Raw genomic sequence first — 25,365 nt, 5'->3', positions numbered from 1 at the left:
ATGTAGTTTTTTAATCGTTTGGTTTTGATCTTGTTATTAATTTAAAGTATAGTTATACATTTATTGTTGATTACAGATATTGGAAATCGTAATTATTTTATTGGGATAGAGATTTATAACTTATCGAGCGATTTCTAAAATATTTAATAATTTATCGATAATTTATTAAAAAATGATTAAATTTTGATGAATACTTTCGACCGATTTTAAATAATTTATCACAAACACTTTTTAATTGAGGAAGAAGATGTGTATATGTGTGTAGTGAAGGGGTTGAATAAATGGGGTTTAATGGGGGAAGAAGATGAAGTGGAGTGTGCAAGGGAGTGTTTGGGTGTGGGTCTAGAGAGTTGGAATGAAACTTTTTAATTGTTTTGTTATTTTAGGTTTTTATCTACTCCCAAAAATATGTCTCAAAATAATAATTTAATGATAAGTGTCAAAATTTGATTGGTAATAATTTTATAAAATGATGGTTAATCGCGTAATTAATATGTGCCTACAAATTATAATTAGATTTTTGGAAATATTTTGGGACCAATTTTGATTCCCGTACCGTTACTCATTAATTAAAAGGTATAGTTTTACTGAAATCTATGACTATAACAATCGGCAGATTTTTAAAAATTTTGATAATTGATAAAAATATTTATTTGATTTAATCAATTTTTGATAAATTATCTTATTTTTAAAAATCTTTCGATAAAAATATGTTTTTATCTAAAAACATGATTTTTATAAAATAACTAAACTCATTTACCTTACAATTTGGTCTCAGTTTTAATAATCTTGGAGCAATTGCTCAAAGAGTGCGGGACAATATATAATTTTTCACTGACATATACTCTCTCGGTCTCTTCCAATTCTTTACATTTCTGAGTAAGTGTTGACACTCATTTTAAGTTGCATAAAAAATATAGTTATTTAACTTATTTTTACAATTTTCTTTTTCTGAATAAAAGTTGAATGTTTTAATTTTTATTCAGAGAAACAAAATTGTAAAAAAAATTACAGAATTATACTTTATATGCAACTTAAAATGTGTGTCGGACACTCTCTAAAAAATGTAAATAATTAAAAGGGACGGAGGGAGTAGTTTTTAAGATACAAACCCTTAACTAAAAATATAGATGGCATTTCATAAATATTAATTATAAAAATTTTGTATAAAAATATGCACTCCAATGATACATTCCTGTTAGTTAAAAATATAGTACCGACCTGTAGCCGAATGACACATCATATGTTACCGTATCAAAATACAATATTCTATTTATAACAACTTGAAATAATGATAACATAATATTTTCAAAATATAGCTATTCATTATAGCCAATTCCATTGAAGGGAAATTTTTTACAGATTCAGTAAATTTTAGATAATCAGTATTTTACATTGTTTAGCCAATCATTTTAATTAAAAAGCATTAGAGATCCTCTTATGCAAGACAAGAAAACCAGTATTTTTAAAAAAATTGTTTTCCAACCCAATCCAACTAAATTATTGTTGAAAAAATTACACATGGGATTAATCAAACGCAACATCAGTTTTTAAAAATGTAAAATCTTGAAATAAATTTTAAAACACGGTGATTCTTGTGACACGCACAATCCTTCCCCTCGTAGGATATGCCTTTCTGTTATTAGGTTTACTTTCCTAGGTATCATCGTATCTAGTTCAGTAGTTTTCCTATCCTATATATATATATTTCATATTTCTATTTGATTATACAATTTTTAACTTGCCCTAAACATTCCACATAAATCTCTCTCTCGCTCTCTCGCTCTCTCGCTCTCTCTCCCTCTCTCTTTCTCTCTCCGTCTCTCTCTCTCTCTCTCTCTCTCTCTCTCTCTCTCTCTTTCTCTCTGTCACTCTCTGCGTTGATGACCACCCACGACCCATGCAATACAATGCTTGAGCAAGAAGAAAAAGTCGAAAAAACAGTTGAGCTCTCACCATCAAAGAACTTACCAATGGAAAAAACAGTGTATGTTTCATCAAGAACTCCTCTGCATGACTTCGAGTTAAACGATCTAGTATGGGGATCTCGAAAGCTTCTCCAAACCAGGCCAAAGAGTACTAACAACTGGACCCCTCTTTCGAAACTCTGTCTTAAGGCCAAACCATGCAAAAGACAGTCTGTTTCGAGGCCAGTGAATAAAGAAGTGTTGAAAGTGGTGCGGGAGAGGCGTGTGAGGAGAAGGGAGGGTTTGTTATCGTTATCATTGCGTGAAGAACAGATTGAGGAGGATTTTGTTCGCGTTACTGGGAGGATGCCTGCGAGGAAGATGAAAGTGAAGGTATTTGATACTCCTCAAGAAAAGCAAGAGTATGTTCAATATCAGAAATACCTTAAAGTAAGTTCTTGATTACTTTTCTTATTATTTGTGTGTGTTTTAGACTCAATTGTTGATTTTATAATGTATACTTTATATTGCCTAGATGTGTGACTAAATTTTATTTCGTAATCTTGCAGGAAATTGTTCCTGGAAACTGGTTGTCAGGGATATATGGTGTCTGAGGAGTATGAAATTGCAGATGAACAACAGAAAAACTGGATTCGCGAGACTGGTAGGCAGTAGCTAATGACATGTTTGAATGTGCTAATGACATGTTTGAATGTTCTTATTGCGGACTTCTGGTTAAGAAAAAGCTAGGTTATGCATATCTTTTTGTAGGGGAAATAACTCATAGTGCTAGAGATAATGTAGAATATGATTTCAGGCTATTGATAATGATTGAAATATATAATGATCTGTCTGATGTACTTGTAAGAAGTTTATGGAGTTATGTAGATCTTGGTAAATCAGATTTGTAGGATTGATTTTGTGGATGTAATGTTCATCTTGCTACTTCTTGATTTGATCTTAGTTTTTGCTTCAAGTTCTTGTAAATTAACCTTAACATGGTGATATCTGATTTGTATGGATCTCTGCATTATTTAAGGTAGATAAAGATGTTTAATTACACTACCAGACTTGTAAATATTTGCAGTTGCTCACTACTGCACCTTCATCAAGTAGAAAAATGCAATATAACTTTAGAAAAATGCAATATAACATCATTGAACTACTAACTTGCAGCAGATGCAGCTATCTTATTGTTATATTTCTGTTTCAGAGTTTCTTGTTGTTCGGTTTTTATTTTGTTTTTGTTCATACATTTGCTTGTTGAAAATGTTGATTATCTTTCTTTTGAAATTGAACATAAAGCCTTAAGGGCATTTCTGAAGATTCAGACTATTTCAAACTTCCCTTAAATCCTCGGAGATTCTGCAGAACACAACCCCTCAACACCCCTCCTCCCGGGAGTCACTCTCTTACTGAATATTAGGATTACGAATGTCAAGCAAATGATGAAGCACCTTGGTTCTGTATGAGGTCAATTAGTCGTTGAGTTTGGCTTCAAGCAGTAGTTGTTTTCGTTTTAGGTCATTAATTTTCACCCAACTTGCAGAGGAATTCAGAACAGAGTAGACAACAGTCTATTTCATTACAAATTACAATATTAGTAAGCTTCTGCATTATGGACTCAATTCTTGAGTAATTCAGGAGACTCGGTTGGGAGTTGTAATGGTTTATCCGATGGACTCGTTCCATACATAATTCAGAGAACAGAGCTAGAACATGCAATGTTTCATTTGATGGACTGAATTTACATTTAAATCAGACAACACAGCTGGGGATTTTTGGAGGTGCAATGGTTTCTCGAAAGCTTCTCCAAACCAGACCAAAGAGTTCAAACAAGTGGACCTCTGTTTCAATATCCTGCCTTAAGGCCAAACTGTGAAAAAAGCAGTTTTGAGACCAGTGGATTCATTTTTAGAAGTCGTGCAGGAGAGGCGTCTGAGAAGGGAGGTTTTGTTTTTTGTTTGCATTGCGTAAAGAGATGATCGATGAGGATTTTATCTGTGTTACTGGGAGGATGCCTGAAAGGAAGATGAAAGTGAAGAAGGCATTTCCTCAGAGGTTCTGCAAAACACACACCCCTTCCCCTCAAAAAAGACTCACTCTCTTACTGAATACTGTACTCTTGTCCTGCAAATCTTTACATGCATCTTATATTTTTTTTTGAGCTTGATTCTAATCCTAATTCGGGTTTTACAAATGTTAAACAGACGGTATAGCACTCATAGTTCTGTAGGATGCCAATTAGTTGTTAAGTTTCACTTCAAGCAGTAGTCATTTTAGCTCATTGATTTTCAATTGACCTGCAGATGATTTCAGTACAGAGTATACACAAGTCCATTCCATTACAGTACCAGCAAGCTTCTGCATAATGGACTTGTTCTGATACATGATCAGACAACACAGCTGGGAGGTGCAATGGCTCATTCCAATTTCTAAAGAATGCTAATGATGAACCACACTCAATCCAATTGATCAACACCATACTCAATTTTGCTTTTCCTAATTTAGGAGTGTTTTAGATGCAACCATCTGAAGTGTGACCACATCTGATACTTAAACAAGACTACTCCTAAAATCAGAAAAAAAGATCAGATTATTAGAAATGATTTCTCTACTCTCTTCTTTCATATTATTAAGAGTGTCATTGAAGATTGCAGACAAACATTTACTTATCATCGATTATGTCACAAATTTGAACCCTGAAACCAACTCCTTTACGAAAATAAGGTATCCACTGCACGCTAACTGATACTTAAGCTCCAGAACGATTACAAACTAACAAGACTCTTCTTCCTCTCGGAAACATTTTCCTAACATCTATCTGCACATTTTCCTTGTTATCCGACATGTCACAGCTTTGAATTATGAAAACAGCTCCCATAAAAACAAGTCTTTACCAAGATGCGGCAGTTACTATTTCCGGAAATTGACTGAAAGTCAAGGGATCAACTGCAGAGTCATTGACACTTTTATAACCTCTGTCTGCACTTTCTCAAGTGATAAAAACAATCAGAGATCACCTAGTTCTATTATTAAAATTTAGTGTTCATGTTCTGAGCACCAAAAACAAGTGCAGGCCCAAGAACTATCCAGTATAAAGCCAAAACAAGGCCAATATTCATCAACTGTGTTGAAGTAGTTTAGGTTTGGACTATCTTTAACTTCATCAATCTGATATTTAGTTAAATAAACATCTCTGCAGCTTGGGAGATAGGTGGATGGCCACCAACAGAAAGAAGAAAGCAGGTGGTCCTATTAAAAAATTAACTAAATAATATCTAATCTAATACAAACAAAAGTCATAGAGTAAAAGGTGTCTCAATTATTTAGTCCAGTCCCACTTTTTAGAACAACTAACTTGTCAATATCTTCAGAAACTAACCACTCATTCAACAGTAGTAGAAATCATAACTGTGGCTTATATGTTAGGGAGATGGCCCAGGGCAAACGATTGTTAGCGGCATACCATACAACAGCATTATTCCGCGCGGTATGAAAAATGATGGGCATCCCCATGGTATCCACACCAAAAACCCTATATGTAATCATCTCAAGTTTTGTAAAGTCCCACTTTTTGTATAAACTTGAACAAAGATACATTGTGAAACAGAAGGTTTTATTCATGCAACACATGAACACATCAAATGTTGCAGAGTTTTGGTTCATACAGACAATAAAAGTAAAATGTCAAAAACAACACATCATGGGAGGGAAGAAAGGGTACCTTTATGTGTCATTTAAGCCTGTGAATGCATGTGATGCACACAATTAAAGCAGTGCCTCATAATTCTTCATTTTTTCCTCCAATACCAACTTGCTTTAATTTTGCACCCATCACAACTACAAATTATTCTATTCACACATATAAAGAAAAAGAAGAAAAAAATTCACAACTCATGATAAGTTAAATCAACTCAAAATGAAAAAAAAATCAACATAAAAAATAAGAAAAATTAAGATTCAAGCTACAATTATTTCTTGGTCTTCTTATCTTTCTTTTCCTTGAACAAAGAGGTGATTCCAAAGAGATTACCAGTTCCTTTACCAATATAAGGTGGAGGAACATTAAGCACTGGATTAGTATGAACACCATTATTACCATAAGACCCTCCATGATTTCTCTTCAGAGGAGGCTTTTGAGACAACTGATACATATAAAAACTAGAAGCTGATGCTGTTGAACACTTGAGTTGCTTCTGCATATTCTGCTTCTTATTCTCCTTAGATACCTGTCTTGGACTTGGTGCAGATCCAGTAGAGTTGCTTCTTAACATAAGTGGTAATGACCAAAATGAGCTCTTTTTATAGGAGTCTTCATCAACATGAACACTGCTACTTCTGTGGATCTTCCAGAAAGACTTGCTATTAGGCTGGTTCTGATTCTGATTCTTCTGCTCCGATGATTCGACAACATTTGTCGTAGCAGTAGCAGCAGTAGTAGTAGTATTAGTAGTACTTATTATTGCTGAGACATTAGTTTCTTTGGACAAAGATGGATCATCATTTGTTGAAGAATGTTGAGAAAGTGTAGGATGAAGTGGAGTAAGTTTTGGAGTAGTAACAAATTTTTCTTCGAGTTGAAGAGGTCGAATTAGGCCATCAGAGAAAAGTTCATCAGCTGATGAAGAAGATGGTTCAAATGTGAAGCTATCACTGAATGAAAAATCAAAATGTTGGCCATGATCATTATCAAAAATATCTGAGACATCCATTGATGAAGTATCTTCTTGATCTTCTTCCATCTCGACTTCTACATGTTCATCATCTTCATCCTTGTTAAGATCATCAGAGAATGATATTCGAGGACTAGTGACAGAAGGCAACATCTCTGAACACATGTTATGGTTCACTATATGGCTGCAACTCTGCAATATAAGTTGTATGTTACCAAAGAGGAAGAATGATATACATGAGTTGTTGAAGTTCAGAGGGACAGAGCTTTTACAAACAAGTGTAAATGAAGATAAAATGAGTTGAGTTTGGGAGAAAATGAGGAAATGGAAGAGATTTGAAGGAAAGAAGAGAGTATGCTTGTTAGAAAAGCTCCCCAAGGAATTGGTAACTTTCCTTTATATAAAGGCAACTAAATTTTCAAGAAACTTTACTATTAACCATGGCAATAAAAAAATTCGCCGATTTTTCAAAAACCGCAGACAAATCACAAAGCGGTACCTCAACCGCTTTATTAAGATTTCCGAAATCTGTAACCATGCTATTAACCTGTATATTATCTTTTAATCTTTGATTACATGTTAAACTAAAACTTATGTAAACAAGAGAGTAGATATTATGGATATGTCAAATTGTTGGCATTTCATTTTCTTTCTCTGTCAAATGACTTGAAAGAAATGATGAAATGTTCCTACCTACTCCCCTAGTATATTATTCCAGCTTGAATTTACAGACAAGTATTAAATTTTTATAAAAATTGTGTGGTAATATTAGAGTTGCTTTCCTCTCATGAAACAAGTAGCTAAGACTAGTTGGATATTTATTGTACTACATGAAACAAGGTTCAGTTATCTTTCATTTCAATGATTGACCTTTTGGCAACATCTTCTTTTTCAAAGGACTATTTAGTACACCAAATTTGAAAATCTTTCAAGCAAGCATACTTTTTTAGAAAAATGGTTTAAGCAGATAATACATGCTAGAAGTGTTTAAGCTTTTAGGCCCATATGAAGTGAAAGTAGTCATTTTTCTATTAGGTTATTTGCTTGATAAAAAGGTGATAGCCTTATCTTTGGCTAATGGCTATCATATATGATCCAAGATTTGGTTCAGTGGAAGCCAGAAGCTATAGCCCTTATCTTGATCACTTTTGGAGATAATATGCATGTGTTTATGCACTTTGTAGGATTAAACTTCAACATTTTACAATGATTAGGTGGGTTTGTAACTGGATTAGCAATTTAAAATATTGAGTTAACACTAACATTCTTTCTGAGAGAGGGTTTTCTGGATCCTAGAATCTACTTGTGAATAGAGCCAAGAACTAATAAAAATATATACAATCTTGCACATATCTTAATGCATCCCAACAAAGGATTAAGTAGAGACTCTACTGAGTAAAGGAATTTAAAAAGGAAGAGCTGGTGCTCTCAAATGATATGTACAATAGTACAAGTCTATATAATACTCCTACTCTCACAAGAAGCTCCCACAGTTGGTGAATTACCCACCAGCTCAGCTAGTTGAGATAGGGATTTTAGAAGCTTACTATCCAAGATTTAATTTCGATTTTAGTGGACGCTTGCATTTAAATAGGGTGTCATGGGCGAGGGATGTTGTGCTAACTATCTCCAATACCTCAGCTAGTTGAGATAGTGATTTTAAAAACTTACTTTCCAACGTTCAAATTAGATTTTAGTGGACACTCGAATTGAAATTGAGTATCATAGTGGAGGGATGTTGTGCTAACTCTCTTCAATTAGTTGAAATGCGTAATTCGGCCCGAAAATATAGTTGAGATGCGTATAAGCTGACCCGACCCCCTAATAAATAAATTGGTCCTAGAGTTAGAATATAGGTTTGTTATTGCTAAAAACTATAGTGTTATGGGTCCAGTAGCATCTACACTTATAGTCCATACATACATGTCAAGACAATTCATGTGCCAAAGCTAGGCCTTCTTTATTTATAAGATTTTTATTTTCTCATGCCATTTAGCCTTTGACACCACATATGAAAAGTACCACTTCAATTCAACCAGAGAAAATATGTGAATATGACTAAAAGGTGGGAGCCTGTTTTTCTCAAACCTTTTATATTTCTTTGTCCCTTGTTAAAATTTTAGCACTTGCACTCAGATTTTTTATATGGAGTCTATTCAGATCAGATTCTACTGATTTTTACTTTCTAGAATATTATAAAGTAAGAGATATTCATCAATATCTTTAATAATAGGCTGATATTTTATGAACTTTATAAAAATCCATTGCATTTAGCTTATTTAAAAAATCAATCATTTTCAAGTACTTCCTGATAGATAGACTTTGTAGGCATTTATCATAGTTATTATATTTGCAGACACATAAAGAATTAGATATTTAGAAAAATTCTATGTTTGCAAATGTCAAGATATATCTAAACAAAATTAATCAATTTCACTATCACTTTCCAAGCAACCTTTCAGAAAAATCTGCTTGTAATTCTAAAAATATCCTGTATTATTTCAAATCAAATGTATGGTTTCTTAACATATGCACACTTCAACAAAAGTACTGGAGAATGCCTCCAGCAGGAGATAATTTGAACAATAGCCAATATGAAAAGCATTGCTTTCCAACTGTAGGTAAATTACAATCTCTTCAAATAAACACGATACCGCAATCCTTGGTATCTGATGTTAGCTAGCAAAACAGCTTTACTTACACCAATGAGACAACTAGTACAATAAAATGGTCAACCAACTAATAGTTTAAACTATACAAGTATTGCAAGATGGTTGACACGGTTTGTACATCTCCAACAAAATAATTGTTAGCGACGCAAATCAATGACATCAAACTTTATATTAGGATTTAGATAAACATCTGTACATTGTTTGTAAATTGGACTACCATCGGCTGGCGGGTCATGGGAATGAAAGCCACGGCGTGGACAATTTCGTATAACACCCATGCCACCTGGATTGGTTAATCGGAATATACCATGGTTCCTGTGCATGTGAATTAAAACTAGTTATCCACAAATTCAAGGAGTTAATTGTCTTCTTATCCAACAACGTAAAAGTAATGCATACCTGGAGCTATCTTTTGGTGCCATAACGATAGCTACAGACTCAGGCAACATAATCTGCACAATGTAAACGCACTTAGTTAGGGACAAGGGCGCCTATAAAAGGTATAATAAAACCAATGATAGACACTCTAAGTCACAACTAATAAAAATTATTACTAAAGCATTTGGCTCTGCTTCCTAATTAAAGTCCATACGTCAACCCCATCCCACCCAGAAATTTGATAAACATATATCCCACCTGGTTTCTTGCATGAAATAGTATGCACTCTAGAGTCTGGCCAACACAGACAATGAAAGAAACACAACTGACATGGCAAGGGAAATCGATCGATAAAAGCACTCTCCTTAAATGAAAATTATAAAATTAAACCTTTAGCAAATTTCGATTTCAAAAACATCAATCTCTCAGCTATCAATCAAACTCTATCATAGCTAACAAGATTCATTCTTGTATTGGCTGAACCAGATGAACGTATATTCATCTTATATTAACATATTGCAACCAAATAGGTAGCTCGTAGAGGGAAGAGGGATGACAGACCTGATATGAGTAATGGGTATGAACATCAATTGATGACATAAAACAAGATTGTGTGGGGTGCGTCTGCCACAGAGAAAATACAAAAGAATCAATCGCTTGTTCATTGTGACTTATTTTTAGGGGGAAAAATTCAAACAACAAAATTGCATTAACTTCTGTAAATAAATAAAATGGAGAGAAAATAATATCCCTTAAATGAAGATATTTAAGCGTACAGAATAAAAAACCCTAACACCAAGTATGAGAGAGGATTCAATATAAGAACTTGCATTGCTGTCTGTTTATTATACTAGTCAATGTAAGCTGACAACTCCAGTACACTTGGAAAACTATTAGGATTAGCTTCAGTACACTTGGAAAATTATTAGGATGGTTTTGAGAATTTGACTGTACACAGCAAACTGAAAATGTAACCACTTCTTAAATAATTATTACTTTCAAATATCAAATGTGATTAATATGCCATCATATTAGTCCATTAGCAATTCAGCACGACCCTAGAAGAAGAAGAAATATTTTATGCAATCCGGCTTACTGGCATTAGGACTCAAGAAGCAAGTTCAAAAGAAAATTAATAAATACAAAAGAAGTAGTTGTATACATTTTATGGTTACGGAGAACAAATAACATTCAGCTAGGTACAAGTTGTAGACTTGTAACCCATATTGTAATTATAAACCTGACTTGTGACAAATCTAGCATAACATACCAATCAAAAATGTCATAGCTTTTTATTAAGCATGCTACACAAGACGAGATAGCAGCAGCACCTTAAACTTACGGTGACCAAATTTTACCAAAAGTTTAGCTTTTAATAGAGAGATCTAACATCAGCAATTTGATTGTACAAGTTATCCTCCAACAATAACATACTTACATGAATCCATCCTAGAGGAAAAAGAGATCGTGTGTCCTGCACTTCAAATATTTCCTCCTCATTTGTGGCCTGACACTGGTCAGAAGCAAATAAATTAGTAAAGCATTAGCATCCAGTAATCAAGATAAGCTACGCTCACTCACCGAGTCTGAGGTTGATTCTTGCTTCGGGATGATGAGAGCAGTTATATAGAATTTGCGATTTTTCTTCAAACGCCAAAAAAATGTTTATTAGGATACACAAATGAAAAATAGGAATCATAACATTAAGCTCATAATGGCACCTACAAGTGATCCTGCCAGAATTCCACAGGTCTCTAAGTTCTTGCTGGTATTCGACTTTGCCAACTTCATGAAACTGTCCATCATTGTCGTTGACTGTAAAAGATGAATGGTTAAAATGAAAAGATTATCTCTGCTAATTAATCTGGTTTAGTTTACAAGTAACAAAAGGAATCATATAGAAAAACACCATTCCAGGCAGATGCAACATTATCAAAAGAAAGATAAAATAAAACAACTTATGATGGTAAAGAAAATCTCACTATATGTAACTCCATGGGAGATTCTGAACAACTTAAAGCGTCAGAAGAGGGATCCTCCCTCCCGTTTTCTGCCTCGGTGACTGGCGGTGATGTTGTAGGGATTATATCCTGTACATCTGCAAGAACAGGGGGAGGAGAAGGCTGTCTGACAATATTTACTTGAGGTTCTACCGTGTCAAAGGAAATCAATGAGTCAAGTTCTTCAGCCTGGGGCATCTTTTTATCATTGTTCAGTGGCATCAGAGAGGCAAGTTCTTCGGTATGAGACATTTTATTATCATTGTTAGATGACAGCGTTGATTTTAAATCCGATAAAATGCTAGAATCTTTTTTAAGCAAATTTCCATTTTCCACAAGATGTTGCTTGCTGTTGTCCCTTAAAAGCTCGCTGCATGGAAGAAATATGTAGATTTAAGTGTGCAGCAGAAGATGGACAATAGGTCATCACTTCTGTTACCAAAAATATACCAAGTTTAAATTGCTCTAATTTCCACATCATGGCATAGATATAAATGGGAAATATAACTTGTGGGTAGGGAGCCTGACCTTGGGATTTCCACTGGTGTTAAGTCTATATTGCTTGGATAACTTATCTATATATAAAAGATAAAATTAGAACCATCCTGTCTTACAAATTAAAAAAACATAATAGATAGGTGAAAACAATCATACCCCTTTTAAACTTGTAGGGGGTTGCCACTGCCCACGGAGTCCATTTGGACCTAATATAGAATGTCTAGAAAGCGTTTCCTCCTTTGGAAGAGGTATATTCAGTGAGCTACAGAACAACAGATACAAAGCAGCAATTAAATTTTTTATACAAAACACAAAATATTAAAACGAAAAAATTTTGAGCAATATAAATATGAAAAAAAAACAAAACATGTGAGTATTTAAATCAAACATCTAAATGGTTTAGTAGATAACTGGCATCATAAGCAACTAAGCATGATTTGGATGAAATTTGCCTATTCCAAAGTTTTTTTAAATAAGTCGATAAGTGGAAACAGACAGCTGAGGCATAAAGTACTTGTATTCACCGGTAACGGGAAACGTATGTTTTCAGCGGTAATGAGAGATGCATGTCAAGAGTGTCAATTTAATGTGCGTTTCAAACATGTTTGAATACACCCATCCCCCGTAAAGAGCAACACTCCAGACCATAAAAATATTTTACACTGAAGATTCACATTTAAGAAAATGCAAAGGCAAACAATCGAATAGAGCAGCTGCATTTCAGGGGATATATTATTTAGACCCTATTTACGCATGCTTTAAAGTGTTTTGGCCAAAATATAGCCAGGGGTACCAGCACTGGCTTATATACTGGGAAGTGAATTCAGTACCTTGAATTCACAATTTCTAAAGTTAATGTTAAAACTAGGATTTTCACAAAAACCAGGCACTGTCTAGTTTCGAGAAAAATGAATGGAACAGCACAAATAATACATGTAATCTAGCTTCACAAACTAAAACACTGCATATGCAAGTAGTGCTCATTCCGTACTATATGAAGCTCGCAGGACAAACAAGCATACAGCAAAGTATATATACGATAGAGCAATAAAAGATGTACATGTCCTATGAAAGTCTATATTATCTATGAAAATGTATATGTAGACACGCGTGAACTACTATATGTAGACACAAGTTAATCAGTCAAGGCAATAGGCATAAAAGAAATGAGGTACTTACAATCTTCGAAATTGGGGTTCTACTGAACTGGCATGTGAGAACGGCTGGATCTGATTTTGATATGCATATTCCGGAGCAGCAGGTTGTTGTGCCTAATATTTGCAATATAGCAAAGAAAGTACAATGATAATCTTATTCACTTTAAAACTGAACAACGATGATTTAGTGAATTATAAATCAGAAAGAAGCAGCTTGGAACAAAATAAGACTTCAAGAAAATGTTAACAGACTCAATCGCACATGCTCCAATAAAATTTGCATGCAAAATATCAGAGGAGGTTCAGTCATTTAGTAATTACCACCACAACATATGCATGCAGAATATGATCCACCACTTGTACCTTAATATTGACATACGCATTCGAATGTTGCCTCTTAATGGACGGCCAATCCTGTGAAGAATCCAAAGCATTGGTCTGATGTCCTCTAACATGATTGTTATGTTTCCTGCTCAATTCATCAATCTTACGTTCCACTGTGGGCTTCAAGCTCTCTAGCTCAATTACGGCTTCCAATGTTTTCTGAAGTAGACATTCATAAAACCCAATCAAAATCAGTCAGACTGAAGAAGGATTTAATTTTATGCTTGGCTTTTGGAATAATATACCTTCTTGAGATAATTTTTCTCACTTTGTGAAGATGCTCTATAATCACGATGCCGTGGTATTGTTTCTGTCACCAAACTGATAGAGAAGGGTTTTCCTTTTATTAATGGTTCGGACATTTTATGAGTAATGCTTACACAAATATAACGCCTATTTTGAAATTTCTAAAAATAAATGTACTGCACTTAAAAAATGCGAGCTTCTTCCCAAGGAATCTTTTCTCACCTTGAAAACCTCAGAAGCATTATATAAAGATCAATATAGTTTTTCTCTGCTCGAAATATATTGGCCTGCAAAATAATTTCACATTAAAACATGGAGAATCATACTAGCTAAAAAGAACACATATCAGTTTGATTTGAATAAAATAGATCCTTGTAATAACTTAAACTGTTTATAAGATGCGGGCTCAAGCTTCAAATTATGAGCTAAGGAACAATACCATGTAACTGAAACATAGTTACAGATTGGCTCTCAATTTCCATTCTAAGCCTTGAAAGCCAAAGTTTTAAGACATATAAACTGAGAGGAACATATATCTCACAAATTGCAAACCACAAAATAAGGCTAACAAAGCCCAAAAGAGAAAAAACTAAGCATTTGTTTGGTCTACAATAGGAAGTCATTTACTATGGAAGTTACATTTATCATGAAATTTCAAATTACTACTTAGAATTAATCATGTTTGGTTGACAAATGGAATGTAGCTTCCTATATGAAATTTAAGTTGCCAAGGGAATGGTGGGTAAATGACTTCCAATGTTTTGTGGGTGTTCAAGATTCCTTAGAACTTGCACTTCCCTTAATGATGTCAACCAAACAACTTTACAAAATAAACATCCTAGATATTAGCATTTCTATTTTAAGGTGTAACCAAACAAGCAATAAAATTTGAAATAGGGATGAAAAAATGAGAAGAAAATAGGGAATTAATAATTTAGTAGGAAGGGACACACACACAAACACGGAGCAGTATAATATTTCTAAAACATATTGGAATGTTACAAGCATACAGAACAAGATGCCATTTTCTTGGAAATAAGGAGGCTAAGAAAGCCAAGAAGAGAGAGCACTAATATTCATAGCAGGGAGGAGCAGTCAGGCAGATACAGTGAGAAGAGAAAATTTGGAAATGCAGAAGTTTGGGGGGGGCATCTATTAAAAGAAGAAAACCTTAAAAGGTTACATCTTACTTTCTATTACCCTCAAAGCACTAAAAAGAAGAAAAAAAGTCGCGAAAAAGAAGTCGAAAGAAAAGAAGATGCTAGTTCACCGGACGTGTTTAGAACTAATGATGAGAAAACTTAATGCTCTAGTATATTTCTCTATACATAGCAGAAAAACAAAATAATTTTGAGTGATTGTGCTTGGATGCAAAAAGAAAATTAGTGACCATCTATTAAAAGAAGAAAACCTTAAATGGTTACATCTTAGTTTCTGTTACCCTAAAGAGCAGTTAAAAATAGAAGGAAAAAAGTGACACATAAAAAAGACAAAAGAGAAGAAATTACAAAGTTGATCTTGCGTGTTTAGAACTACTGACATGAGGACTTGATGTATCTCTATATCTCTATATATACAACAAAAGCAAAATAATTTTGCGCATTGTGCTTGGATGGAATTTATGCTAGATAAGTATCAAACGCAAATATTTCATATTCCAGCAATTAATATGATGTTATCAGCGCTAACTGTCAGTTTTCCAAACAAACAATCAATAAAACTTCCTTTTACAGGAGAGATTGTTCTCCAAAACTGAACACACTTGTTTCTCTGTAAGTAAAATCTAATAAATTAGTCCCAAAAATCAGCACAAACGACAATTTTCTAAGCCATTTATTTCAATAAATCATTCAGCCTGAACTTGGTAGCACAATTTCAACTTCCCGATCCGAGCTTCCAAAGGAAAGAGGGATCTAAAACTCATTGTTTATATTTAAACGACCAAACACCCTCTTCTTTATCTATAAAGTTCCAAGACCACTTTACGACAATGCTTCTTCACCCATATACATTTTTCCCTTAAAAATATCATGTTTTGGAGGCATAATATTGGAGAAATATAAGATCAAAAAGCATTTTGTCATGTATCACACCAGAAATGTACTAGCCGTTAATTCTCAGATACTAGCACTCTCCTTTCCTTGCCCATTGCATGACATTTGCTCCAATAACAGGCATTCTCTTTCCCTAATTAACAACAATATCTCAATCTTTACCAAGACGTCAACATGTCCGTGATCTATAGCACGTGATGTCATAGTGGTCAACACTGAAATGTTGTTTTTAATTGGGGAATCCTCTTAAAGGAACAAATGTGTAAATGGGAAATTCTCTTATAGGAGCATATGTTACACAATGGGAAAAGAGAAAAGACTGCTATCTGTAAATATTGACGACCGGTATATTCTAGGCATGATACACGTTTTTCAAGTTTATTTTTCTTCAATATCATATGATTTATACCTACAAAGCAAGATATTTTCAAAATAAAAACTAGACGAGTAAATACGCAAAATTGTTTAGTAATTCTGGAATTCAAAACTAAAGAATAGGATTTTTTTTCTAACCACGTTTCATTTGAAAGCTCATATCATGAAGCTGGAATCTATTGTCTTTGCTAACCATTGAGCCCTAATGTATTTGCTTAACAACACAACATGGTCCCGCTACAATTATCAACATCCGTACAAATACATACTATCAAAATCATAATATAACTTCAAATATTAAAATACCAAACCATTATCCCAACTCTAGAAACTAAATGAAACCATTAACTTACCCTAAACTCAATACAAACTCAATTCAATTATTAAATTATACACATCATTTTTAAAAAGATTTTACCCAAAGCTTAAAGGATCAATTTCTCGAACATGATCATATGAAATTCAACAAATTTTTCACATAATTACATCCCTAATATAAATTCATACATTTTTAATTAAGGTGAACTAAACCATCCATCAAAAACAAAAAATAACATTTTCTTGGAAAGCACTATGGTTTACTGGTTTTGGCTCAATACATATAATATGATGTCTAAGTATCTTAAAATAAGCATTCGATTTTCAAGCCTTGTTTCCTATTTTCTGCTATCAACACACAAACAAATACATACTATCAAATGTATCACATACATTACAAAGAAAATGACAAGTTCAGCCACTAAGCTCCGATACAAAACCTATATCACCGCTCAAACAAAATAAAACCATCAACTTGCCCCCTAACCTCAATACAAACTCAATCAGTTCATTAATCTTCGACACAATCATTTCCATCGAAAATTTACAAAAAAAACTCCTAAAATTAATTTCTCGAAATACACAATTCACCATCCACACACATAACTTCAAACACAATCCAATCATCACATTCACACAATCAACCCTAATTTCATCCACATTAACACAGTTCAAACTCAATTAGCTCATTAAACTTCGACACTGATCATTTCCACGCAAATTTCACAAAAAACTCCCAAAACAAATTTCTCGAAAAACACAATTAAACACACACACAGATAACACCAAATTCACTCCAATCATCAAATTCACACCAAAAGCCCTGATTTCATCCACACAAACACAATTCAACAAGTAAACACCACAAAAACACACACATACACACAAAAAACACACACATATACGTACAAATCATACCTGTTTGAGGACATTATCGGCGATTCTGAAGTAATAACGAAGAGAAATCCGATTATCAACATCTAGGGTTCTAGTGCTTGCGGCGACGTTGATTCTCTTCATTTTCGTTAAATTCGTGTTCAATTGAATAGCATATTATCAGATCTAAGAGTATATAGATACAGAGATTTTGTATGTATAGGTTTTGAGGAGGTTCAGCTATGGCTGAACTAGAGAAGAATGATCAGATGAAAGAGATGGATTTGAGGGTAAATTTGTAATTTTAAGAAATGCTAAGGCTTTGTTTGGTTGGTGCGTCTACTTGTTGATGGAGCTTTTGGGTGTTATTTTATTTTATTTTATTGACATATAATTTAATATTAAAAAAATATATTTAAAATTTTCTCAATGCTTTTTTTACGGATAAGGGAATCAAAGTTGGGCAATGTCATGTGACCCAAATAAATTTCTCAAATTTTTATCAAATAATATGATATAAGACAAGTTAAATTTTGATTTTGGGCGCATATATTTGCATGCAGAGTCCATATACTTATTTTTATTTTTTTTGAAAAAAGTCCATATAATTATTAAAAATTTATCCTCTATGAAAAAATTCAGGTGTATAGTATTTCTTTTAAAAAAATAACAAGTCGTGTTCATTGTTGTCACATCGTCGACATGGGAGGAACTAGGGGGGACCGAAGGGAGCCCCGATCCCCGCCAACTGCGGAATAACCCCAAAATTTTAATATAAAATTTTAAAATTTACTATCAAAAATTTTTTTGGTCACCCTAGATTTAAAAAAAAAATTGAAATTGAGAATTGATTATACAAAATTTTATTGATTTTGTTAATTATTTCATTCAAAATAATATTGATTAGATGGAAATCATGGAATTTGTTCATTAATCTTAATAATAAATAAATAAACATATAAGATAAAGATAGTACAATTTGAAACAAAAAAATAGATGCTTAAAACTAAAGTCTAAAAACAGAACATACGTGTTCAGTTGTTCTGCTCCGGTCCCAAAACCCCCAATACACACTATACATACAAGTTACAAAATTATAATCTCTAATATCATATCTCTTTATCTACTATACCTTTGCATCTAATCCGTAAATATGAGTAAGAGAAAAGAGATTACATCATATTTTCAACCCAAGAAGAAGCAAACAACTACTTGTGAAGATGAAGAACCTTCTGCCGCCTCAATTGAAGTCACTGGAGATGGAGTTGAGCCTCTGATTTTTTGTGGGATAAACAGAAACCCTGAGCAAAATCCTCAAAATCCAGAGATTGTTAATGAAGGTATTGATTCTGAGAACACTGATGAAATTATTGATTTCAATTCGTTAACACGTGATCCTGGTTTGCGGAAACAAATTGAGACTTATCATCCAAATAAAAAAGATTTAATTAGGAGAGTATACATTGATCTTGGCTCATATCAACCTGTGCAAGTTTATCCCTTCTCTGGTCCAGAAAATCATCCCCGTCGATTTCAAAGGAGTTGGTTTGATAAATTTTCTTGGTTAGAGTACTCCCCAGAAAAATATGCAGCATATTGTTTTTATTATTTTCTTTTTGCTAAAAATCCATTAGGAAGGTGTGGCTCGAATACTTTTACTGTCAAGGGGTTTAATAGTTGGAGGAAAGTAAACAATGGAAAAGATTGTGCTTTTAGATGTCATGTTGGGAAAGGAGATGGTTCTAATTCAGCTCATAATTTTGCGGCTAAATGTTATTATAATCTTAAAAATCAGCCTTGTCACTTGGAGAAGATAGTGGAGAAACAAAGTGCAGAAGAGATCAAACGAAATCGAATGCGTCTTAAACATCGATAAATGCAATCAAATGGTTGACATTCCAAGCTTGTGCATTCAGAAGACATGATGAAAGCTGCAACTCGAAAAATCAGGGTAAATTTCTTGAGATGTTAAAACTTTTGGCTTCTTACAATCCTCAAGTAGAAGAAATAATTTTAGATAAAGCCCCTAAAAGTTTTATCCAGAAGATATTTTGGGAGATGAAAAAATCCATCTACAGTGTGAAGATTTGATAGTGTATATTGAAAAGGAGATTGCGGAGACCATTTCTGCTGAGGAGATCATTGATTCTTTTTATTTGATCAAAGAAAGGCGTGCACATCTCAAATAAATCGGTATGTTTTCTACTTTTATTTATTTTGGTCCCCCCATGTTAGAATCCTGGTTCCGCCCCTGATCGTCGACTAATCGTCGACATGCCTGAAAAAGTCGAACAGCGACTTGTGAAAAAATCGTCCATGGGTTATACCCGGAACCCAGCCCGAAACCGGCCCAAAATCCGTACCTGATTAAAAAAATGGGTTTTTAGAGATATACATACACTTTTTGTCCGAAAACACAGGTATACACTTACGCAGCGACACAGTGACTTCCTCTCCGTCTCCGGCGAATCATCTCCATCTCTGGCGGATCGACTCCATCTTCGGTAAGTCTCTTCTTCTCTCCTCTCTATTCATCTCTTCTTCTCTTCTCTCTATTCATATATTCTCTCTCCTCTGTTTGTATGTATATACCTGTATATATATACAAACATAACACAACTGTTTCTTTTCACTGCTTTTTCCTTTTCGTTTCTTTTCGTTACTTGTAAATATTATTTTGATTTTTTTTTCTTTTCGTTTCTTTTTTTTAATTATTTTGATTTTGTTTTTTTAATGATTTTTCATCCTTTACACTTCAGAAATAATTTGATTATTTATTATAAATTTTAAATAAAATTCTCCTTTATTTTATAATTAATTAAATAAACAAGTTTTCAATTTTAATTTTTAATTTCTCCTTTATTTTCACTACAAAAATTATTACAAAAATTATCTTCACTGTTTTACAAGAATTTATGTTTCACTATGCTTCACTAAAATTACAATAATAATTCATTAGAATTACAAGCTTTGGTGCATCACTTTCACTCTGCCTCTGCTTCACTGTGCTTCACATATAGAACACAAACTGTTGAACACACATTACTGCACCTGTAATTAAAAAACACAGTGCACATTAGTTAACTACTTTTAATTTCAAAATGTTTTCTGCAGGAACAAATGGACCCCGAAACTGAAAGTACGCGGAGAGAATTGGCTAAAGATCCTAAAAGAAAAGCTAGTAGATCAAATGATCCGGGATGGAAGTATGCATATTATCCGATGCCGGAAGTTAACAAAGACGTTGTTAAATGTATTCTTTGCGGGAATTCAAATCATGGGGGAATTAATTGGTTCAAACAATACTTGATTGGTGGCTATCCTGATATTTGTAAATGTCCCAAAACAACCAAAGAAATTGCTAAAGAAATGACTGAGTTTGTTCAAAAGAAGAAAAAGAAGAGTAAGAAGAATGTGCAGATTTTAGAAGAGGACAGCGATGATGATGAAGTCCAGGAGATTCCTTCAACTGCAGCCTCAAATACTATTCCAAGTTCAAAATCTGATGAAGCCTCAAACAAAGGAAAGGCTGCTGCCCAGCCCTTTAGCTTCAAAAAATCAGCAGTGAGCAGCAAATCAGTAGCTTCGATGTCATATTTGAAGACCCCATAACATGTTGTTGAAGAGAGGCACACCAAGGGAGCAAGTCAACCCACTTTGGAAAATCGCTTGAGAACTCCGGAAGAGAAGGCAACAGTCCATATGCATATTGCAAATTTTTTCTATGAATGTGGTATTCCTTTCAATGCCGCAAACTCTAGGAGTTATGAGGTGATGGTTGAGTCCATTGGCCAATATGGACCGGGTTTGAAGCCTCCAACATATCATGAATTGAGGGTGCCTCTACTTAAAAAAGCAAAGGAAGAAACAGAAAAATTGAAGGAGAACCATGAGAAGTCTTGGAAGAGGTATGACTGCACTCTTATGACCGATGGGTGGACTGATAGACGAGGAAGGAGTCTTTTTAACTTTCTTGCCAACAGTCCTGAAGGCACTTTCTTCTTGGGTTCGGTTAATGCTTCAAGCGAATCACCTGATGCACAAATGTTGGCCAACTTGCTTGAAAGCAAGATAAAGGAAATTGGTGAGAAAAATGTTGTGCAAGTTGTGACGGACAATGGGGCGAACTACAAGCTAGCACGTCAGATCTTGGAGATAAGGATGCCTACTTTATTTTGGACTCCATATGATGCATATTGTGTTGATTTGATGTTGGAGGATATTGGAAAAATTCCAGCATTTAAGAAGACAATCAACCAGGCAAGAATATGCACTACATTTATCTATAGGCATGGGCGTGTTCTTGATGCTATGAGGGAGAAGACTAGTGGGAGGGACCTAATCAAGACTGGAGCTACGAGGTTTGCTACTGCTTTTCTTACATTGGATAGTTTGCAAAAAAAAACAGGAACCATTGCGTTTCTTATTTTGTGGGTCGGACTGGACCATGTCAAAGTTATCAAAATCAGAAAATGAAAGAAAAGTTTGTGACACTATTCTCTCGTCCATCTTTTGGAGTAATGTTGGAGATTGTGTAGATGCATCACTGCCACTTCTTCAAGTGTTGCACATTGCTGATGGTGATGAAAGGCCTGCTTTGGCTGAAATTGCAGCTACTATTGATTATGCAAAAACCGAAGTTAATAAGAAATTTGGAAATACAAAAATGGCAATCCGGAACAAAGTTGTGAAAATCATTGATGATCGTTGGAATATTCAAATGGGAAAACCATTACATGGAGCTTCTTTGTTTCTTAATCCCGGGAGATACTTTGATCTTGTTCAAGTGTTACGCATTGCTAATGGTGATGAAAGGCCGAAGTCAAGAAGAAATTTGGAAATGCAAAAATGGCAATCCGGAACAAAGTGGTGAAAATCATTGATGATCGTTGGAATATTCAAATGGGAAAACCATTACATGGAGCTTCTTTATTTTTTAATCCCGGGAGATACTTTGATCTTCTTGAAAATGACCCTGACTATGTCTCACGACTTCAATAATGTGCTTGAGAAGATGATCAGGGATAGGGATACAAGGAACAAAATAAGTAATTATGCGGATGCCTACAAAAATACTTGGGAAGGTTTTGCAAGGGAAATGACAATTGAGCATAGAAAGTCAAAAAGTCCTCGTAAGTTCATTTCAAAACTTTGTAAATTTCATTAAAAAAAATGCTTATTTTGTGTTATTTTTATTTATATATTAGTTGATTGGTGGGATGCATACAGAGACCGTGCAATTGAGCTTCAAGCATTTGCTAGGCGTATTGTTGGTTTGTGTGCATCATCTTCCGGTTGTGAACGCAATTGGAGTACATTTGAGTTTGTAAGTGCCTCCTCTCTTTTAAAGTGTTTATTACTTTATTGCCAATTTGCAACTATTTCTACTATTGTTGGCCTAATTACATTTAATTAATTTAGATACATATGAAGAAGAGGAATAGGTTGGAACATCAATGTTTGAATGACTTGGAGTATGTCCAATACAACCGGAAGATTGATTCAAGATTCAAAAAGAGACGTGAGCTGGGAAGGAAATTTGATCCACTTGTATTTAAGGACTTGGAATGGGCTAATGAGTGGGCTGGCATTGAGGATATGTTTTGGAAAATGGTGGATATAGCTTCGGGTGCATCCGAATCACTTGAGGTGCGTAATTTTCCGAGGAGAGCTAGAGGTGGTTCCACTCTAACCTATACTCGACGGAACACTAGTTCAACACAAGATGAGATTGATGAAGAAGATGAAGATGAAGACAATTGTTATTCCCAGTGGACTAACAATGAGATTTACAGAAGGGGGTTGAATGTAAATCTCAATACTTTTTCAAGTTTTGAGCAGTATCTAAGGCTAAGTGTTTCTGAGAACAAGTATGTGTGAATTGCTTGAAGCCAATGCAGACAGATGTATATTCAAACACAAATGTAAAGAACACAGAGAACTTAAAAACTTTTCTGGTGGATTTGTTGTTCCACCAGAGATGTGTTATTTCAGAAAATCTGTGATTCAAAGAATTAAATCACAGCTGCTTCCTAGTACAAACTAGATGATTTTCTCTCTGGATTTTTCTAAACAGCTCTGGAAAATTCATGTCTAATTACTAGCTGCTACTTGGTTTATATATCACCAAGTTTACAAGTGAAGACAAAACTGTAAAATATAATTAAAAAGGCTCTTCACATGTTTCTTCTTCATTTCTCTATCCAATGCAATCTAGGATAATCTGTGAATCTTTGAATACTTTCTTGTTTGCACCAGAATGGAAATGCTGCATTTTCTTGATTCCTCCAAGAGGCTTCCACATTTCAGTTTGTCTCTGTCAACCCATGTGCCTCTGTCAGCTTATGAATTGTCACTATCAACTGCTAATGAACTAAGCATCCGTTGAAGCTTTCATCCGTTGATGCCTTATCCGTTGAGGCTTTATTCGTTGAAGCTTTATCCGTTGATGCATTATCAGTTGAAGTCTATATCCGTTGAAGCACTTATTCGTTGATGGATATTATCCGTTGAAGCATTAGAGACATCCGTTGAAGCTTTGTTTCTTATCCGTTGAATGTCTTCAATATCAGTTGATACTTCTTCACTTATACAAAATTACAAGGCATGAAATATTTACAATTAGCCCTCCTATTTGCATATCCACTAGTAGTCAACATGACTGATACTTTCCTACAACATCTAAGAATTACAACTTGAATCCAGAGAATGAATTGTGCTACAATACTAAACTTATTGCTAAGTAAAGCTACTCCTTCAACGGATAGCCAAGATGGTCTTATCCGTTGAGGCTACAAACACTAGATTTCTACTTAAGTGTTTTATTTAACTAATCATCAAACTAATACACATATTCCTAACAATATCCCCCTATTTATGTCTACTAGAACTGTAGGCATAAATTTGGGTTTAGCTTGATGATAACAAAACACTTGACAAATATATAAATTGTAATAAAGCAGAAATTCAAAAGTGCTGCAAAAATGTGTATGCTGAGATGGAATTGAAGAATTACATTATTTCCAAGGGTGCTCCTTTATCCTGAGCAGATTAATTTCTTTTCCTTTGATCCCTTGTTTTTTTTCCTAGCCTCCTGTCATTCTCCTCTATTTGAAGTTGAAGTTGTCTGTAGAACTCAGCTTCATCTTCATTGATGTCCAACTTAGATTGCATATCCTTGAGAGTTTCATTACTGGCAATCTTGAGCTGATCTTCAAGTCTGAAAAATCTTCTGACTCCTTTGTTGTCTCTGAACTCCATCAACCAATGAGGTGATTTGTGAACTGTAATTCCTCTTTCTTGAATGAGTAATGTTCTAGGCAAGGCATTGGGCTCCCACCAAATTTTCCTTATATTGGCAATCTTGTTGAGAATCTCAGTCTTGGCAGTCCTGGTAAAGCCAGAATCCCTTTGTATGGCTGAGTAGACTCTAACCAGGGTAGAGTAGCCTTCATTCAGAATCCTGTAGAGAGGCCAAGTTCTTTCCCCACTTCCTTTGTATTTGAACACTAGTCTTTCTGGTAGCTGTCTGTAGGCAGCTATTCCCCTTACTTCCTCCAGCTCATCCATATAGAGTTCAATGTCTGAAAATTCTTTTATGTCACAGATGTGAACATAATCATCCTTAGAGGCTTGAGGCTTAGGCTTAGGCTTCTGTGTGAATTTGATTGAGGCTTTAGAGGGTGTTGATTTGATTCTTCTTTTCTGCTTCTTTGATGGTGGAGAAGAGGTTAGGAAGGTGGGCAATTTGATGGTGTCCCAATCAATTGGTTCCTTCTTGGGAATGATTGTTTCACCATGAATGTTCATGAAGGGGTCAGGCAC

General features: G+C 34.4%; 4 protein-coding genes across 4 annotated transcripts; 2 read left to right on the top strand and 2 right to left on the bottom strand.

Moving 5' to 3' along the window:
• The first annotated feature begins 1,758 nt into the window (after window positions 1-1,758).
• On the top strand, window positions 1,759-2,738 carry LOC141670655 (uncharacterized). The gene is made up of 2 exons (XM_074476603.1): window positions 1,759-2,357; window positions 2,477-2,738. The coding sequence occupies exons 1-2, from the start codon at window positions 1,884-1,886 to the stop codon at window positions 2,519-2,521; spliced, it is 519 nt and encodes a 172-aa protein (XP_074332704.1). The 5' UTR covers window positions 1,759-1,883; the 3' UTR covers window positions 2,522-2,738.
• A 2,878-nt stretch (window positions 2,739-5,616) lies between these two features.
• LOC141672304 (uncharacterized) lies at window positions 5,617-7,251 on the bottom strand. The gene has a single exon (XM_074478872.1). The coding sequence runs from the start codon at window positions 6,746-6,748 to the stop codon at window positions 5,882-5,884; it is 867 nt and encodes a 288-aa protein (XP_074334973.1). The 5' UTR covers window positions 6,749-7,251; the 3' UTR covers window positions 5,617-5,881.
• Window positions 7,252-9,120: 1,869 nt separating this feature from the next.
• Window positions 9,121-17,838, bottom strand: LOC141672333 (AMSH-like ubiquitin thioesterase 1). Its single transcript, XM_074478905.1, has 14 exons — window positions 17,584-17,838; window positions 14,141-14,205; window positions 13,918-13,993; window positions 13,652-13,831; window positions 13,311-13,402; window positions 12,288-12,393; window positions 12,162-12,208; window positions 11,616-12,003; window positions 11,359-11,448; window positions 11,215-11,277; window positions 11,072-11,146; window positions 10,195-10,257; window positions 9,655-9,707; window positions 9,121-9,570 (listed from the first exon to the last, which is right to left on the bottom strand). Exons 1-14 carry the CDS (start codon window positions 17,683-17,685, stop codon window positions 9,393-9,395), a joined length of 1,578 nt encoding a protein of 525 aa, XP_074335006.1. The 5' UTR covers window positions 17,686-17,838; the 3' UTR covers window positions 9,121-9,392.
• A 3,405-nt stretch (window positions 17,839-21,243) lies between these two features.
• LOC141674935 (uncharacterized) lies at window positions 21,244-22,414 on the top strand. The gene is made up of 2 exons (XM_074481635.1): window positions 21,244-21,931; window positions 22,080-22,414. Exons 1-2 carry the CDS (start codon window positions 21,244-21,246, stop codon window positions 22,412-22,414), a joined length of 1,023 nt encoding a protein of 340 aa, XP_074337736.1.
• Window positions 22,415-25,365: the final 2,951 nt, after the last annotated feature.

The sequence above is a fragment of the Apium graveolens genome, chromosome 7 (genome assembly GCF_009905375.1).
Source record: "Apium graveolens cultivar Ventura chromosome 7, ASM990537v1, whole genome shotgun sequence".
In the NCBI taxonomy this organism is placed as follows: Eukaryota; Viridiplantae; Streptophyta; class Magnoliopsida; order Apiales; family Apiaceae; genus Apium; species Apium graveolens.
This window is presented reverse-complemented; position numbering and strand designations above follow the sequence as displayed.